General features: G+C 42.2%; 1 protein-coding gene across 5 annotated transcripts in view; it reads right to left on the reverse strand.

Annotated features, from left to right (window-relative positions):
* The window catches only part of PRPSAP1 (phosphoribosyl pyrophosphate synthetase associated protein 1), a 50,440-nt gene extending 30,547 nt beyond the window's left edge, over window positions 1–19,893 (reverse strand). Inside the window, exons 1-2 of one of the 5 annotated variants that reach the window (XM_061616297.1) lie at window positions 19,711–19,893; window positions 18,027–18,138 (exon numbers count right to left, since the gene is read on the reverse strand). In XM_061616297.1, coding sequence (XP_061472281.1) covers window positions 18,027–18,109 — 83 coding nt within the window. In that variant the 5' untranslated portion in view covers window positions 18,110–18,138; window positions 19,711–19,893. Of the gene's footprint in view, window positions 1–18,026; window positions 19,600–19,710 lie in introns of those variants that run through there. The other 4 variants (XM_061616294.1, XM_061616296.1, XM_061616295.1 and 1 more) reach the window with 4 other exon arrangements.
* Window positions 19,894–20,498: the final 605 nt, after the last annotated feature.

Consider the following 20,498-nt stretch of genomic DNA (forward strand, 5'->3'; position numbering starts at 1 on the left):
TCAGGCCGCATCAACAACTGAAACCGTTCCCAAGAAATTGCAGCAGAAGTTGCACTGGACACCTCATTGGGGACTACAGTATATGTAGATGGGGCATCAAGACTGCTATGGAGGCGAGAAACTTTACCCTTAAAATGCCTTGCAAACAATTCACGGTGGGTCTCTGAAGGGTCTAAAACTCCATTTCCTGGAGTTGATGTCAACAGATCGCTGACAATACGGAAAAGCTCCACCGGACTGCTACTTGAGGATGTGATGGAGGCAGAGAAATGGGCCTTCTTCGCCACCCTCACCGTCACACAGTAGGCACAGTTATGATGTTTTACTTGTGCCCGATCAGCCTCACAGCACGTCTTTTGTCACTTGCGCGCTAGCCGTTGTCCAGCCCGCTTCATTGCCCTTAGCTTACTGGTGTACCAAAGTGCAAGCCGGGCTCCACAGTGCTGGAAAGGGCGCTCAGGGGCAACCGTGTCAAGAGCCCGATGCACCTCGCTGTTCCACAGTGTGACAAGGGCTTCAACAAGGTCACCTGCTCTAGCTACTGGGAACTCCCCCAGGGCATTCAGGAATCCAGTGAATTCCATTAGTCTCCAGGGGCGGACCATCTTAATCCGTCCACCACCCCTGCAGGGAAGGATCGGAGCCATAAGTCTAAACTTCACCAGGAAGTGATCTGGCCATGACAATGGGGCGACATCCACCCTGCCATCTCCAGACCACCCCTTCCTTCATCTGGAGCAAAAACCAATTGAGGGTGTGCCCTGCCCTATGTGTTGGGCCAGTAACAACTTGAGACAGCCCCATGGTCGTCATGGAGGCCATGAAGTCCCGAGCCGGAACACTAGAGGCAGCCTCTGCATGGACATTGAAATCACCCAGCACTATCGTTCTGGGCTGCTCCAATGCCACAGCTGAGACGATCTCCACCAGCTTGGTCAGAGAAGCTGCCGGGCAGCAGGTGGACAGTACACCAGCAGCAACCCTAGTTTGCTGTCTCCTTGGCCCAACACCAGGTGCAGGCCCTCACAGCCAGCTCCAAGACAGAGTGGTTTCCTGGTGACAGAGATGGAAGTTCTGTAGACCACAGCAACTCCTCCCCCCCATCCCTGCAGCCTGTGCTGGTGCTGCAGCGAGTATCCAGGCGGGCAAAGTTGGGTTAGATCAACTCCTCCAAGCTCACCCACCCAGGTCTCGGTAATACACACCAAATCGGCACCTTCATCCACAATCAAGTCATGGGTGAGGGTGGTCTTATTATGTACCGATCTGGCGTTAAACAACAACACACACAGGCCAGTGGGCACAGCAGATGAGCAACGAGGAACCAATCCATGAGAGGAGTGGCAGCAAGGAACAAGGTGCAGATAGCCTTGCCTTCGCCTTCTCGGGTAATTCACCACCTCCCCATGGCTATATTTCCCTCTGCCCGTAATCACTGAAATTGGAGTAGCATCACCCATGTTCCTCCTTACTAAGACTCCTCCTAAACACCTGATATGGACCCAACAAGAGCCCACCAACAAAACCTAACTGAACCAGTTATCTTGGTAGGCCTCTGACAGAATTGGGAACAGTCAGACCCACTCAATATTTTTCAACAGAATGCACATCTACTCCCCCTCTGTCTCACACCCAAGGAGGGCCAGCCTTCTGCCAATTACAGACTCTCACTCTGAAGGCATCTCGCAACTTTCTCCTATCATTCAGTTCACTGCACAGGCTCCCACCCTGTGCAGGAACTACATATGCGCCACACACCCTCCCCACCACCAATCTCCTCTAGACTGGTTTAACAAAAAACAAATTAAGAAATACAAAACAAGAAAAAGTAATAGAAGGGGGTAGCGCCCTCACCCTCGGGACTCCCTAATGGACTCTCCAAGGGGCAATCCCCTTTGGTGTCGCCCCTTCGGTGGCAACCCCGCTGGCGGCAAACCCTCAGCCCAAGGGCAGCTGGGCTTTTATGCCTCCTGGCCCAGCCATCAGCTGTTGCAAGGGGCTGCGAGATTAACTGCAGCCTGTCTCTGGAGCAGGGGCCAGGCAGCGGGTCCTAGTCCTTGCAGCACTTACCAGGGACTTCAGCTGTCTGGACAGACAGCAGCCCAAAGGAGCTAGTAGAAACCAGAATACAATATACAACCTCCAGAAAGAAGGGGATGCTCTGCTAGTTTCACATTATTCTGAGTTTCTCAGTTGCCCCCCCCCCCAGGAGGCCCACAGGCCCTGCTCTGCAAAAAGAGAAAGAAAGGGTAGAACTCTGTTTTGAACTGGGGCACAATGGAGGCTATCTTTCTTTGGAGGAGGAGGAGCAGTACTAGTGGGTAGGCAGTATGATTTTCTACTAAGTGCCAATGTGCTGCAGTTGAATGTGAACTTGATTTGGAGACCTGGGTTCAAAACCTGGGTCATGGGAGTGTTGTTAAGTTTTGCACATGCCACCCTCTTAGCCATAGTTTTCCAATCTGAAAATGGGCACACCAGCAACATACCTCTCAGAATACATTGCAAGAGAGAAATCATATAATCTTTTGAATATCTGAGATGTACTAAGCAAGTAATAATTTACTCCTATACTAGCTCCCAGAACAGACATAGACTATTATCAGCTGATAGCTTAGGATAAGCAGGCAAATGTATAATGAACGTAGATCTACTGAAAATAAATTCAAATAGCATGTGTTGTATTTGTCTACCATGACAAGGGCTAGTAACAATATTCAGAACACCATGCACTCTCCACAGGCAGAATCTGAAAGGATTTGGTGGTGGTTTTGCTTTTTCAAGTTCTTATGCAACAATTTTTATGCATGTATTTCAAAGCACTGGGTCACCAGCCCACCATCACCGGAATGTAAGCAAATATTAAGACTAAAAGGCACAGGCCTCTGGCTTCCAAGCCTGTGCCTTATCCAGCTCAAGACATCTGCTGTTTGTCACAGAGGATTAACAGTACTCTGAAGCTATTTTCCCAGTGTTTGAATTTATATATTTAAAAAGTTAATATATTGCTTTTCTATTAAAACATCCAAAGTGATTTACAACTGGTGTGGGGAATCTTTGGCTCTCCAGTTATTGCTGAACTACAACTCCTATCAGCCCTAGCAAGCAAGATGAATGGCCAGGGATGATGGGAGTTGTATTTCAGCAACATCTGGAGGGCAAGAGATTTCCCACACCTGATCTACAAGATTAGCACAAAAAACATCAGCAGCAGCACAATAACCCACAACACAACATAACATATAACAAATAAACCAATATAGAGATTGGTTTTAAGATATATTTCAATAACCGTTTGGCCATTAAGATTTTGAAATAGTAATTCGCCATTAAAACTAGTCATTTTAATAGATTGTTTTTTAGAAAGCACCGCAAATACAATTAAAAACAACTCTTTAACAGCAATTTATAAACATTGTGATATTTTTGAGATCAAAAAAGCAATGTAAAAAAACCAAACAACTGAATTGTTAATTAAATCAATTTAGAAGAACCTTGCAATCTAACATTGTACTATTTTAGCCCAATGGGTTCCATTTCCTTCCTCTTTCAGAACAAAGACCTATAAACATGCTTCGAAATTGTAAGATGTATATCTGAATGAGCAGGCACAGTTGTCTGAGAACTTAAATTAGGACACTGTAGAAATTTTTCTGTCCATTTAAAAATAGCATCTTATAATACCATGAAGTTTTTGCTGTACTTTTGTCTCAGTTATGCTGCATCTTGAGCTTTAAGCACTTAGCATAAAAGTGCATTGCAATTCTTTTTCCCTACAGAGATGCGGCAAAGGCCAACAAAGCATTTTATTTATTTATTACATTTATATCCCTCCTTTCCTCCCAGGAGCCCATGTCAGTGAAGACTATCAGGCCTAAGAGCTGTTAGAAATTTATGAAAATTTCCACAGCCACTAACGCTAAGCAACTTGTGGAGGATCTTAAAACTCCTCCTCCCCCCACAACTGCATGCAAAGTAATTTAAGCATCCCATTTAAAATGCATGAATCGGCTACAGAAGTGCAACTGTCACCAAGATGTTTTTAGGCCTATACAAATGTAATGGGTTAAGAACTTAAGATGGCGCTTTGGGAGGCCTGTGGAATACTACACCTTGGGAGAGATGACAGCAAAGTGGATTTGTTTTGCAAAGAGACTGTAGCAGATATAGTGCTCTACTAGATAATCTTGGGAGACCAGCATCCAAATATCCATTCTGCCATGAAGCTCACCGGGCAATCATAAATTCTCAGATTAACCTATGTCACAGGATGTTTGTAAAGATAAGAGAGGTGGGTGACCATGTAGGTTACATGAGCTCCTTGGAGGAAGGGGGAGATAAAATGATAATAAATAAATATTGGGGAGGTTTTCAAACTTCCAATTACATTGATGAAAACAGGATTCATGGGCTCCTTCTGCATGCAAAAAACAGGATTCAATTCATGGAGAACAAGGCTATCAATGGGTACTAGCCACAATGACTTTGCCTCCAGGAGGCAGGAGGGAAGAGTGCTCTTGCCCTCACGTCCTGCTTGTGGGCTTCCCATGGGCATCTGGTTGGCCACTGTGAGAACAGGACATTGGACTAGGTGGGCAACTGGCTTGATCCAGCAGGCTCTTCTTATGTTCTTAGATCAACCTTCAGTTAGGTCAACAGGGCATAGAATTATTCTGTAAATTAGATGTGCTCCATTCACTTGAGACAGCACGTCCCAAAGGACAATAGTGTGTGCCATAGTTCACACAACTTTTTATTCATTCAGGCTGCATAATGGACAGAATTATGTTCATATATCATAGGCTGCTTTATTATTAGGTGGTAACTTATATACCACTTTTCTTCAGTGAACTCAAAACAGTTCACCATGCACAAAAACAAAACAAGAACAGAAAAATCAAACCACTGCAGTGACTTTAAGTATTAAAAGAATAGAATCCTTGAGTCTAGAACACTTGCCATCAAGAAAACATACATATGCCATATGGTAAGTTTCATAGCATTGTTGAGTATTCAAGAGTCTGTGAGAGCTGCTTGTTCAATATTAAAACATTTCACTGTCAGGGTTCTCTCACCCAAGGTTTACCCACTCCCTTGAACAATAGGACCTTGTACATTCCACCAAACCACACCCCACCATACAAGTTCCCCAGCTTTCTGTGGACTTTCCAATCCCACCCGCCCCATCTAGGAAAAGGTACCCTGCAGGGATATTTGAGGATGATATTTTCTCCAAGGTACAGCCTAGGACACCCAGTTTCTCTAGGTCAGGGACGGGGAACAATTTTCAGTCTGAGTGTCACATTCCCTTGTGGGGAACCTTCCAGGGGCTACTTGTCAGGGGTGGGCAGGGCCAGAGGCAAAAGAGGGCCATGCAATAGATGCAATGCTTACCTCTGTACAATAGCCTATCTTCAAGTGGTTTCTACACACACACACACCCCTCCCACTTGCACGCACACATACACACACCCCTCCCGCTTGCAGCTTTCCAGTCTATAGCACTTGAACATGGAGAAGTCATTTTTGCTGACAATACCCAGAAAGACAGAAAAACATCAGAGAGATCTGGTATTTCATAAAGGTAAAACCTACCTCTAACTAGCTCTAAACTGGTATTATGATGCTGAGCTCATACCAAGACTGAAATATACTAAGCCAGGATAGACACAGCTACATTGTCTGATGACAGTAGGACAGAGATACCCCAGATGGGGCAGTTTCAACTTTCAAAATTAAGAAACTGCACAGGATTGCAGCTTAGACTTGCAGACTTTACCACTTCACAAAGAAATGATGACCTATGGGAGGATGATCTAGGGATGGAAATGGAAGAAACTCAATGGTCAAGTCTCTGGATTGGAAAACCAATTAAATCAGTCTCCACATATATTAGGGAAACCATGCTGAAAACCTACCACAGTTGGTACAGGACCCTGGTGCAACACCCACACTATCATCAAAGATTTCCTCAGAATGTTGGAGAAAATGTGGTCAACAGGGTACCTTTTTCCACATGTGGTCAGTTTGCCCCAGAGTAAAATCTTTTTGGTTGTAAGTGTTTAAGGACACTTCAAAAATTATTCTATATGAAGTGAAGGCCCTGCCTCAACTAGCTTTACTTTTGATCTTTGACCATTGTAACATGGACATTCAATGTAGAGATTTGGTGATTTTATTTTGGGTGGCAACACAACTTTCCATAGCTCAGACATGGAAACAGTTGGAAAAGTTAAACCTTTCCTTGTGATATAAGAAAATATGGAATATTGCTATTTTAGAAAAATATTACGATCTCTCTGCGGTTACTTCAAGGTCGAGTAAAACCTGATGCGCATTATATGGTTTGGTGGAACTTTATTTCATAAATATCGGAGCATCGACTACATCAGCAACTCTCATCTGCTTCTCAGGAAATTTTGAAATCTTAGTCTCGGAATGTTTGTTTTACTTTACAATGATATATATCATCCTGTATTTTTGGTTTCTCTCCGTACCTGTTATGAAAAATTAATAAAAACAGTTTAAAAAAACTGTGCAAGCTAGACTGAGGGGGAGAAAAAAGAACGATGAGCCATTAACATAAGGAGTAAGTTTTGAAGGTAATTACAAGTGACAAACACCTCAAATAAAGAGTTATCCAGACAAGAGGAAAGGCTTGGCAGTTATTTTGGAAGCCACCATTCATAGAACTGACAATCAGCAGAGCATATTTATCAGCAAAAACTCAGTGAACAGACTAATGGCTTCCAGTGGATGCAGGTTGCACCGATAAATTCATTAAAAATGGATCAAGAAAAGGCTATTCTGGGTCAGCTACTTGTTGTCTCAGCATGCCATTCCAAACAGGGAAAATAAGACAGACAGAATAAAACTGAATTATTTTATCAAATTACAGGTACCCTGTATCAGCTTACTTCCAGCCTCAACAGGTCAGCCAAACATAATACTTTGGAAGAATGCTCTAGCTCAGACTTCCATGGGTCTCCATTAAAAAAAAGGTATCTATGTGCTCCTGCCATATGGACTTGACGCAGAGTTAAGAGAACGTTCTTGGGTAGACCTACTTAAATTGTAACTACTCTCAGACACATGTAGTACCAAGTCACTCATCTGAAGCAACAAGCATATTTTGGAATTTAAAAAAGCTCTCTTCTACACTGAAGTCTATGCCCCAGATGGACAAGCTAAAAGGAGAGCTGAAATTTTTAAGTCATTAAGAACAAGTATGTAAAAACGACCTCCAACAAAATTAGGAATAGACTAGAGCAGTGGTAGCCACTATGGTGTCCTCCAGGTGTTGTTGGACTACAACTCCCTGGGCATAAAGGAAGATACAGCACGTTAACAAGGCTTACATTTATGTGGCCATTAAACATTATGCAGAAGGATAAGCTGTGTTGTTTCCACACTCAGCCGCATGTATAACCAACCTGCCTGCTCCATATATAAATCAGTCCTAACATTCACTTACCTCTAGCTTATGGGGGGCAGAAACGCTTTAACTGCTATCGCCAACTCAGTGTGATAACCCAGCATGAAATCCTACTCCAGTTGCATCACTACATTCACAACTGGCTGAAGTTCCAGTTAATATCGAATAAAGGTTGAAAGTTTAAACCTCTTTTGAAGCTCATAGTGAAAGGTTCACAACGCTTTAAGAAGAATGCACACTACTGGATAAACTCACCCTGTTAAGCCTGCTCCACTGAGGAGAGTGGCTGACTCCCTAACAAAGTGCATTCTGGGATGTCACACTGAGTGGGAAGCCAGCAGGGATTAATCTTTGGCAGCCGAGAAAAAACAAAGCGAGCTTTAGGATATGCTGAAGCAACATTCCAGGGCAAGGGGGCTATCAAAATCAGCCTTGACAGAGTCAAAACATCTTGGATACTTGTAAATGGTCTTCTGAGTTATATATGCCCAAATGTTTACAGTTAAGTTAACCATTATTTTTTAAGTAAATGAGTTTTTCTCCTTACTTATGGATACACCACCATTTTACTCAATCATATAAGCCACTTTCAATATGAACTGTTCTAGCCTTAATAGTGCTTTACATTGATCCACCCAAGACAGAATATATCTAGGAAAATGTTGGTATCATGCCCTTTTGGCCCCAAAAGGCCCCCCAGGGCAGGTTATTTGGGAGGAGAGGCAATTGTGGGGGAGGGTTAATAACGGATTTTATTTCTGGATTTTTTAAAAACAAAAAAACACAAAACAATGTTACTTAGGCTCTCTTACTTTTTGTGATAAATAGACCAATTTTAATCGTTTTGCATATTTAAGAAATAATAAGGAATGCCAACCAGTCCTGGCAACACAGGTTTCAAAGCTTCAGCTTCTCTCAACTTTATTTTACATAGTTATTAGATTCATGTCTTGAAAGTACCATTTCAGGTGTCTCTCCAACTTATTTTACAGCAAACGTTGTGACCAAAAATTAAAATAAAATGGTAATTCCCTCATTTCCTTTCAGTGCTGTCATTCAACATTCCTATTGCCTCTCCTTCCCTCTTCCTGACACTTCATCCATAACTGTGAAACTCTCTCAAACACACTCCAGACTGACGAAGACTATAGCCTCATTTGGGCTGCAATCCAATACATGTCTACTCAGAAGTAAGCTCCATTTGGTTCAATGGGATTTATTCCCAGGTAAGTGTACATTGGATTTCAGCCTTCATGACCTAAAAGGAGTTCCCAGCATCCTGTACTGAAAGGTTAACGTGACCCTCTTGACACAGTTGAACACCATAGCCCATGTGTAGGAAATTTTTGGCACTTGACACGTTACTGAACTACAGCTCCCATCAGTTCCAGTAAGCAAAGCCAGTGGCCAGGTATGATGGGAGCTGTAGTTCAGCAACATCTGGACAGCCAAAGGTTCCCCAAACATGCCATAGTCAGTTAGCTCTTGGTGTATCAATCCAGCTGTTAAGGAATCATCTGATGAAATGAACAACAAAAAACAGATCCACATGTAACAGGTGACATAGCGCTACTGACAAAGTCAGCATTCCCACCCCCAGTTCTCCCTTCCCCCTATAATCTGCAAGATCTGTGGTCCTATGATAGGATCCCCCTTTAGGATGCACACCTTAACGTGGTGAGGGGGTTTGAGAGTGTTGAAGAAGCTGAGAGCAATGCCGTCAGGAGTCTAGACCAAGAGGCTAGACTCCTAGCAGGGGCACCCATGGTGGAATGGTCAAAGCTGAGACACCAGACTAAGATGCATCCAAACTCAGAGGAAGGCAATGGTAAACCACCTCTGAATACCTCTTACCATGAAAACCCTATGAACAGAGTATCCAAACACGAGATAGTGCTGGAAGATGAGACCCCCCAAGTCAGAAGGCACTCACTGAGCTACTGGGGAAGAACAAAGGACAAGTACGAGTAGCGCTGTGACTAATGACGCAACTGGGTCAAAGCCGAAAGGAAACCCAGAGGCTGATGCGCACAGATGTGAAAGGAGAGTCTGGAGTTGTCGGTGCGTGCGTATAGAGATCATACAAGGAAGAAATCCAAGTGTCGCATAGAACAGGAAATAAGCCAGGCCAGGCAAGTTTCTTGTAAGAGTCTTTACTAGCAAAAGACATTAGACACAGTTCTCTCCACAAACGACTTTTCCCCCACACAGAGCTTCTGCAAGAGTCCCTTCTTATCTGCTTGCCAGCCAGCTGCTGACCTTGGCAAACCTGGCGCTCTGTTCTTCCAGCTTAACCCTTCTGCTTCAGGTTTTCCTTTCTCTGCTAAAAACTCTGTCTGTGAGTCTCACAGCATGCTTCACTAACCAACAGCCCCCACCTGAGACTCGCAGATTACAAAACTTCATTGTTCATTATTACATTTCTACTTTTCATTACAATACATATCAGTACATGGTTTGTTTCCTCACAGTTTCTATTTACATTTTCAGTTCAGTTTTTGTTTCGTTATTTCTTTATTCACACAAGTTTCACAGAGTTTTGTTCACTTTTATTTGATAACACATTTATATTTCATTCTTCAATACAAAACTTCCACATGAGATCCATTGTTTCTTTATCTATTGGCCCTTCTTTTTCCCATTCTACAGGATATTCATCTGTCTCATCATTTTTGTGTGTAACATTAAATGTGAATCTCTGAGGTGGTTGTCCTTTCGTTTTTCTTTCTGATCTTCTAACATTATCTATTTCCATTTCTTCCTCACTCTCTATTTTACTTGGACCTGCACCTGTGTCTGCACTTGTTCCTGCACTAGTACCTGGCACTTCTGTCTCTTGCATTGCCATGTCTTCACTCCTCAGTCTTTTCACAGTACGTTTGCCACTGTGTATTAGATCAGTCAATGCAGTTCTTAATGGAATTTGATGCCCAAACGGAACATCTGCTGCTTCCTGCTTGCTTGCACCTTCAAGGATAACTGTTTGACTGTCTCTCCATGGTTTATCTATTACCTTTATGCTTCTGCTTAACACTAATTGTTGTTTCTCAGGCAACCAAATTCTATAATATGAATTCTGAAATCCCAAAATGCGACCAGCCTGAGCTCTTGAGCCTAATTTACCATGCCTTTTCTGTTTTGCAACATGTACCCAGCATTTTGCCCCAAAACGTTCTATGTGTTTCACCCTGGGCTTTCTTCCAGTCAACTTCTCATAGGGAGACATGCCTATTACTCTGTGCACAAGGCGGTTCTGAATGTATGTAGCGTACAGAATACATTCACCCCAATAAGTGTTATTCATATCTGCATCTGCTAGCATGGCTCTCATTGAATCCTGCAGTGACCGGTTCCTCCTCTCTGCAGTTCCGTTGGAGGATGGGCTGAAGGGAGCAGTGAGACTTTGTATGATTCCCTTCTTTTCCAAATATGTTTTAAATGAATTACTGGTAAATTCCCCACCTTGATCTGATTTGATATTTTTGATAACAACCCCATATTGTGTCTCTGTCCTCTGTATAAATGCCTTTAATTTCTCTTCTGCTTCACTTTTCTTTTTCAATAAGAATACATGTGTAAATCTGGAGAAATCATCCACAATTACTAAATAAAACCTTGCTCCACCTTTTGAACACTGGAAAGGTCCAGCCAAATCCACATGTATGAGCTGATAGGGTTTAGTGGTCGTGCTTGCACAGCTCTTATTTACCGGAGTTACAGTCATTTTTGTTTTATAGCATACCTCACATTCATCCACATGCTCACAATGTGTTAATTTCAAATCTTGACTATGCTTTGGAGTATTTTTCACTTTTTCAAAATGTGCGTGTCCCAATTTTCTGTGCCATTCATGTAAACAATTTTCATGTTTATTTTATTTACTCCTATCCAGGCACACGTGGGTTTATCAAGATTGCACTCAATCATAAACATTTGGTTCTGTAATTTCCCTTGCATACATATTTCACCATCCTTTCTCACAAAACATCTATCCCCTTCAAATGTAATTTTGCAACCTATTTGAGCCAATTTTCTTACTGATAGAATGTTATATTTTAAACCAGAAACTAATAACACATCTGTCAATATAGTTCCCAAATTACTCAACCTGAGCGTGCCTCTTGCAATTGCGTCCTGAGTCGATCCGTCAGCCAGATAAATCTTCTCCTGCACCGGCTTTGAAGTGTAAAATAAACTAGAGTCTGTGATTAGGCAATTAGACGCTCCGCTGTCGAGAAGCCACTTAGAGTTAATTAGTTTATTGTCCTCCTTAGTAACAAAGTTCACGCTTGTTCTCTGACTTCCAAAGTCCCTGTTATTTCTCTTCTTGCTTAAACAATGTCTCTGTATATGTTCACGGGACCCACAAAAATAACATATTTTATTCTCTTGCCTGTTTCTTTGATATTGTTGTTGTTGTACAGCCACAGTCTCTTTTAACTCAGTTGTCTTATTCTCTTGTCTTCTATTCCACTCTTGTTGAAGTTTTTGTTCTACAAAGTCCAAATTTAGATTTCCGTCTGGTAAGCTTTCCAAGCTCGAGACCATGACATCCCATTTTTGATCAAATGAAGATAACAGTATATAGACCATCTGAATGTCACTATGATGCACTCCTCTATCTTGCAGCTCAGCATTTAATCTACGAAATTCAGCCAGATGCTCTGTCATAGTCACTTCTTCTGTAAAACGCATCTGATAAAGTTTCCGTGCTAAACACAGCCTGCTCCCTGCAGTTTGCTGCACATGAGCGGCTCTTAGCTTCTCCCACATTTGATTAGCTGTCGGCTCATTACTCACCAGCAACAGTTGAGAATCAGACAGCCCCAGAGTAATAAAAGCCTTCGCTTTCTCATCTTTCTTCAACCACGCTGCTGAAGGAGCTGCTGGAGGGGGATTTTCTACGACATCATTCAAATCTTCTTTAATCAGAACTGCTCTCATTCTCCATTTCCAGCTGGAGTAGTTTACAGCATTCAGTCTCTCCATCGGCATCCCGGATGACAGGTTTACAGCCATGTTGTCCACTCTTACTTGCCTCTTTCTTGCACTTCTTTTCTCTCTCTGCAACAACGTCACGTCAACGACTCTCGAACCCGTTACCTTGTATGATAAGCTGGGCCCATAACCCCTGTCGGTGCGTGCGTATAGAGATCATACAAGGAAGAAATCCAAGTGTCGCATAGAACAGGAAATAAGCCAGGCCAGGCAAGTTTCTTGTAAGAGTCTTTACTAGCAAAAGACATTAGACACAGTTCTCTCCACAAACGACTTTTCCCCCACACAGAGCTTCTGCAAGAGTCCCTTCTTATCTGCTTGCCAGCCAGCTGCTGACCTTGGCAAACCTGGCGCTCTGTTCTTCCAGCTTAACCCTTCTGCTTCAGGTTTTCCTTTCTCTGCTAAAAACCCTGTCTGTGAGTCTCACAGCATGCTTCACTAACCAACAGGAGTTGTACCATGCACACAATAGGAACATGGAATGTGAGAAGCATGAACCAGGAAAAGTTAAAAATTGTCAAGCAAGAAATGGAGCGTATCAACATTACAATACTTGGTGTGAGTGAATTAAAATGGAGGAATGGGACACTTACAATCAGGCAACCACAAAATATTTTATGCAGGAAATGAGAAATTAAGAAGAAATGGGGTTGCTTTAATAGTGAGAAGTGATGTAGCAAAAGCAATTAGGAGCTACAACGCAAGGTTTGAGCGACTGATATCAATGGTAAAAGGGGAAACCTATTAACATAACCATCATCCAAGTCTACGCTCCAACGTCAAACGCATAAGAAGAATTGGAGAGATTTTACGCAGAAGTACAGGAGGAAATTGATCACACACCAAAACAAGATGCTCTGATAATCATGGGGGACTGGAATGCAAAAGTAGGGAACAGAGAAGAATTAGGAATTGTGGGGAAATGGGGCTTAGGAGACAGAAATGAAGCAGGAGAAAGACTTATTGAATTCTGTGAAGCCAATGATTTGTTTCTTGCAAACACATTTTTTGAGCAACCAAAAAGACGACTGTACACGTGGACATCACCAGATGGTCAATATAGGAATCAAATTGATTATATAATTGGAAACAGAAGATGGAGAAGTTCCATACTTTCTGCAAAAACAAGACCAGGAGCAGACTGCAGTACAGATCATGAACTGATCATATTGAAAATCAGAGTAAAGCTAAAGAACAACAAAGCACTCATAATGCCAAGATACAATTTAAATAACATCCCAGAAGACTATAAGATCAAATAAGGAACAGGTTTGAGGCTTTAAACTTAGTTGACAGAGAACCAGAAGACCTATGGAATGAAGTCAGAGACGTTATCAGAGAAGAATGCAAAGAGACAATACCTCGTGTTAAAAAGAGAGAAAGACCTCAATGGATGACTGAAGAAACTCTTAAAACGGTTAAAGAGAGAAGGAAAGCAAAAGCAAAAGGAGATAGAAACACGGTCAGAACCCTAAATGCAACTATACAACGACTAGTACGTAGGGACAAAGAAAACTATTACAATAGTTATTGTATAAAAATAGAAAAGGACAACAAAATGGAAAGAACAAGAGCCCTATTCCAAAAGATTAGAGAAATGAAAGAGAAATTTAAGTAGGGATGTTGAATAATCAACAGGGGAACACACTGACTGACCGAGATGAAATAAAAGGAAGATGGAAGCAATACACTGAAGACCTCTATAAAAGAGATGCAAGGATGGCAGATTCATTCATGGAGGAACCGTATGATGAAGAACAAGAAATTTTAGAATGTGAGGTGAAAGCCGCTCTTAAAATACTTGGAAGAAACAAAACAACAGGAACAGATGGCATACCAATAGAGTTGCTACAACCTACTGAGACTGAATCTGTCCAAATTTTGACAAAAATTTGTCAAGAAATATGGAAAACTAAACAATGGCCCACAGACTGGAAGAGTTCAATATATATCCCAATTCCAAAGAAAGGGGATCTCAGGGAATGCAGGAATTATCGAACTATTGCCTTAATATCCCATGCAAGTAAAGTAATGCTCAAGATTCTACAACAAAGGCTCTTACCATATACGGAGCGAGAAATGCCAGACATCCAAGCTGGATTTAGAAAGGGAAGAGGCACCAGAGACCATATCGCAAACATACGTTGGATAATGGAACGGACCAAGGAATTTCAGAAGAAAATTACCCTGTACTTTATAGACTACAGGAAAGCCTTTGACTGTGTAGATCATGAAAAACTATGGAATGCTTTAAAAGAAATGGGGGTGCCACAGCATCTGATTGTCCTGATGTGCAACCTATACTCTGGACAAGAGGCTACAGTAAGGACAGAATATGGAGAAACCGATTGGTTCCCAATCGGAAAGGGTGTGAGACAGGAGGGTATTTTATCACCCTATTTGTTTAATCTATCGTATCATATGGAAAGTGGGATTGGACCAAGATGAAGGAGGTGTGAAAACTGGAGGGAGAAACAACAATAATTGAAGATATGCAGACGATACCATACTCTAAGCAGAAACCAGTAATGATTTGAAACCAATGCTGATGGTTAAAGAGGAAAGCACAAAAGCAGGACTACAGCTGAACGTCAAAAAGACTAAAGTAATGACAACAGAAGATTTATGTAACTTTACAGTTGACAATGAGGACACTGAACTTGTCAAGGATATACCTCGGCACAGTCATTAACCAAAATGGAGACAATAGTCAAAAATCAGAAGAAGGCTAGGACTGGGGAGGGTAGCTGTGAGAGAACTAGAAAAGGTCCTCAAATGCAAAGATGTATCATTGAACACCAAAGTCAGGATCATTCAGACCATGGTATTCCCAATATCTATGTATGGATGTGAAAGTTGGACAGTGAAAAACCAGATAAGAGAAAAATAAACTCATTTGAAATGTGGTGCTGGAAGAGAGTTTTGTGCATATCATGGACTGCGAAAAAGACAAATAATTGGGTGTTAGAACAAATTAAACCAGAACTGTCACTAGAAGCTAAAATTATGAAACTGAGGTTATCATACTTTGGACACATCATGAGAAGACATGATTCACTAGAAAAGACAATAATGCTGGCAAAAACAGAAGGAAGTAGAAAAAGAGGAAGGCCAAAAAAGAGATGGATTGATTCCATAAAGGAAGCCACAGACCTGAACTTACAAGGTCTGAACAGGGTGGTTCATGACAGATGCTCTTGGAGGTCGCCGATTCATAGGGTCGCCATAAGTCATAATCAACTTGAAGGCACATAACAACAACAACATGATAGGATATCATAATGGTGTATGTTTCCCTACCTCACATCTTTAGTGGGGGTGGGGAAATGCAACAACATTACAATGCAGGTTAAGCAATAGTTGCAAGCAATTGAGGTGAATTACATAGCCTTGCAAATGCTAAAGAGGTGGTCCCCTGCCCTTCCTGTCCCCTCCCCCAAATCACTGGCAGAATTCAAAGAAATACCTGTACAATGTAGGCAAGCACATTTTGATATCAAGAGACAACTGCTTCTACTTAAATATGAACAAATATAATTGCGATGGAAGAGTATTTTGAATTTTTTAAAAACACCATCAGTAGTTTATAGCAAAAGTCTTTAATAAGACCAAATCTAGCATTTATCCAGGCTAAGTTTGCCCCTTTAAAACAGCATGAAGAAAAAAAGCATGCATTTGTTTTAATCACACACTCCCCTTGAAAACAAGATGTTGTTCTGCCTTTGTTCCCAATTTTAAAAAGGCCAGTTACAGGGATTATTTATGTTAGTATATAAAACAAATATAAGAATTACTAAGAGATATTTGTTAGACAAAATTACACTCTGGAAAATTCCTCCCTTTTTAAACTCCACACCCAAAAGAAACACAGTTATGGTGACAAAACATAATTTAAAACATTTATAAGCTGAAGAACTTATTTTATTTCTTCCTAAGGGCTTTTACTACAACCTGTAAACTTTACAGCTTGAGAAACAATAGCAGTCATGCGTGACATCCGCTTTGGGCTAGACTATACACATTTTGCACAGCAAATATGTGTAAGCTTCTTGAGAGGTATGGGGGAAGTGTCCAATTGTGATGCTTAACCTTTTCCCCCCTTTGGATGTTTCCTCACCCCAAATCCCTCCCCCCAGCAAGAAAAATGCAGATACTATGCAGTTGAAGCAGCAGTTTGGGGAGGGCAGGTTTGACTGAGAAAACAGCCTAAAGAATAGAATAGCCTAAGAAATAATAATTTAAGCATTCCCTCATCCTCCTGCTCCTTTTCTGACCAAATTCACAGCCTCCTTTATTTTCAAAAAAGTGTCAAAATATTATTTTAAATACATAAGAGATTAATTGAATTACACTTCATTGCTCTTTAATAGAATGCCATATCTATGGCCTTGTATCCTGAAAGTGGCACTAGCAAACTAAAGTGAACGTCTCTGTTTTCAATACATAGTGTCTAAGAGATATTAACCGGAGTAGTCAAAGGTTTTTTTGTTAACCTACTGCTTTGGACAAGATCCATTGTCATGCCAGTGGATGTAACAAAATTCCCCTTCCTCCCCTTCCCCCTGAAGCCCATCCCTACTCCTCTCAACCTGCTCCATAGGATCTCCCAACCCTCTGGAGCGGATTTTGGGGGTGCACATGGAGAGTGGAAGAAGGGTTAAATCCCACTGTGCAAGCAGATGCTGGTTATTCAAGCAGGATGCCACAACTGGCTATCACTTTTTCTTTTTAACTAATGCTTAATCAGCAAAAAAAAGCCTACAAATGTTTTCACCAGCGATTAGTATATTTTTTATTCTGACATTTGTAATGCCAGAGAGACGGACAGTAACATCTCTGATCTTATGCATGGCTTCAGAGGCACATGAGGAAAAGAAAGACAGAAGCTTGTCTCTGTTGTCCAAAGCAGCAGCACTCCTTACTGCTTCCAACTGTCTCCCAAACTCAGACCAACATCAGACACAAGACAACACCCCTCTCCCAGGTCATGGAGAGAGAGGTATGGTATAACCAGAGATTTTGGCAGGCTACCAAGACCAGCCAAATGTTGTGGATCCCTGAACAAAATAATAATTATTTTGTTTGTTTCAAACTCTCCAATCTAAAGGAGATAAGGCAGTTAATGGTGTACTAAGAATAACAACTGATAAGATTCCCAAATAAAGTATGGATATCCTATATAAAACAGATGGAAACTATCTTGTCTTTAATAATGTAACAAGTAAATTATGTAAAATGGGTTTTCAGATGCAATGATGGAATCAAGAAACGGGCACACATTTGTTCGTAATACTACATTGTGAATACTTACTTCACATAAGGCCTAGAAAATCCACTTTAAAATATTTAAAACTGATTAGCATTTATTACAACTGTCAACCATTGCTTAAAGCCTCAGCTATTTTAAGTGAAAATAAATAAGATTCTTAAAAGTGTGAATTACTAGGTTAAAGGGAAATGAGGAACTCAAGGTTAAATGATTCACTGCAAGAATGTGCCTTCCCTCCCACACACAAAAAAGACCTATTTTAGCAAATATGGTTTATTTTCCTCATGAATATAGAGGAACAACATAAAAACGTGAGACACTCACTCAGTGATTTTCTTTGCCAGCTCCGTGCAGGCTGCTGTGGAGTTTGCCGAGAAGACCCGGTAGCCACTTCTGGCTGCATTCATTGCCAAGGAATCATGCAAACCCCTTGGAACTCGAGAGTGAGAAAACACAGATTTATAAGGTAACAGCAATTTCCTTGGCATCCTCCTCTTCAGCCTCTCCAAATACTATTACTACCAGATCAGACCTGGTGGGGAAGAAAGGAGTTTACCAGGTAGATTTCCCCCAACCCAATTATTAGGGCAACAACCAGAAGAGACCTTTCAAAAGCAGGAATTAAAAGAAGCACTAAAAGTTAGCTCTGTGTTAGTGGTCTTTACGTGTCCCCTTAAAATACTATATATGGAAGAGAAGATACCATTTGCCTAAAGAGGTCAAGCCCCTAGAAATTAGCAGCCACAAAGTTTAATGCCAGACTTGAAACTCAAAAGCAGAAAATAAAGAAATGAGAGGGTTTTCTTCCTAAATCACACTGCAATGGAGAGGAAGGGGAGCAAGAAGCACAAGCAATGAAACTTGTTTACATACAAGAACAAAAAGCAGGGAGACAGACTCAGGAGACAGGATTTCTCAAGACAAAAGGCCAGAGGGGACTTGAGCGCTCCTGGGGATATGCGACCAGCACCACAGAAAGTTGCATTGGAAGTAGGCACGGCAGAGTCTCCCTGGGATAACTGCAGAAGCAGGGGAACACCACTGCTTAAGGAATACCTCAGATAAAAACAGGAGTGGGGGAAGGATCCAAGGGGAATGGAAAATGGGAGGGGAGTGTGTTCCTAAGGAATGAAGGAGACAGAGGGGTGAAGTTTAAGGGGCTGAGCAAGATGGGAGGTTTCAGAATAAGGATAAAAGTCAGACACGGGATTCCGAAGGCAGATGGGAGGTGGGAAAGAGAGGGAAACGATGAAGGGATGTCTGGGTGCAAGGTTAAACCCTCTCCCACCCAGAGAAGACAAGGCGTGCGTGGGTGGGTGGCTGGGGTGGGGAGGTGGAAGGACTAGGTTAAAAGAGGTGCAGAAAGATGTGCAAGAGACTCACAGAGGGAGGGAGGGAGGGAGGGAGGGGAGGAGAGATACGACGACCTTAAGGTAAAGGGAGCGTCAGAGTGGAGGGAAGTTTAGAAGGTAGGGAGAAGCAACCGACTGGACTGGAGGGGCGGTTGGATCCGCGGAGGTAAAAATGAGAGGGGAGGAGGGGTTGTGAGGACTGAAGCGGAGAAAGGAGCAACAGGGCGAGAGAATCCTGGTGGAGAAGAAGAATCGGGGGAGACTGAAAGTGAGATGACGGATTAGCAGAACAGCAGCCCCCGCCCCCGATGCAGGAGGAGGGCAATCCCAGGCCTCTGGTACTGCTGTTTGGGCAGAGATAGCGGCCACCACCGGGTGTGTCACGTTCGTCGCTCTGTAGCTGTCGATCCCTTCCTCTTTTTTTACTGTTTCGGACCCGCTCACTCTTCAGCCCCCAACTCGGCTAGATTCAACTCCACCAGCATGCTCAGCCATAGAGACGCCACGCTAGAGCGCCACCTTCTGCTCTCGGCGGCCATTTTATGCATGCAAGCCCCTCGGCTCTTAAAAAGATTGCGATTCTCGCCGGTGTCACGCAGACATATTGAGTGAGGGCAGGGGAAGGGAGAAAGATGGTCTACCTACTAAATACTCACCACTTTTCCTTAAATCCCTCTGCTACCACTCGGGGAGATTTCGGTTGAATGTCTTTTTAAAAACCCTAATGCCACTCAGTAGATAAATGTTTCACCTCTTCCTTAGGACCGTCAAGACTTTTCCAGAAACAAAAATGGCTGCTTCACTTGCCTATCCAACCAACGGCTAAGTGGGAAGTTCTAGAATGAGTCTAATCTCCGCTTCGAAGGAAGTGGGCGGAGTCAGCACTGAGTGTGCAGGAGAGATCGCGAGCAGCCAGCGGCAGCGGAGGCGCGAAGATTCGTTTGTTTACGTTTTAGTCTGTAGCTGCACTCTTGTGCAGTACTTACCTATCTGAGAGTAGTAAACCCGATTCAACTCAGTGGAACTTACGTCCGGGTAGACGTGTATAGATTGTACAATAAGACTTCAAAAAGACGGAGAGAATTACTTAAGAGACTAGAGAGGCGGGAGTGCGTGAGAGTGTATAAAAGGGCAAGAAGGGAATGGGCTATTGCAGGAGTGGCCCTGAACTAAACTTCATTCAGGTGGTCCGTGACATGCCCATATAAAATATTAATACCGATTTAAAATGCATTTTATTTCTTATATTGTATTACAGTTTGAATTCTATAGAATGCAAATTGTAATACAATAAAATATTGTAAAAGAAGCGATAAAATACAATTAAAAATCAGTTGTATTAAAAATACAGCATCTAGTAAATCATATTACAACTGCTACAACAGGCAGAAAAATCAGTAAGTGGTCTGCCAAGTCCATTGGCAATTTACAAGGGGTGTGTGGG

Source organism: Rhineura floridana, chromosome 3 (assembly GCF_030035675.1).
Source record: "Rhineura floridana isolate rRhiFlo1 chromosome 3, rRhiFlo1.hap2, whole genome shotgun sequence".
Taxonomy (NCBI): Eukaryota; Metazoa; Chordata; class Lepidosauria; order Squamata; family Rhineuridae; genus Rhineura; species Rhineura floridana.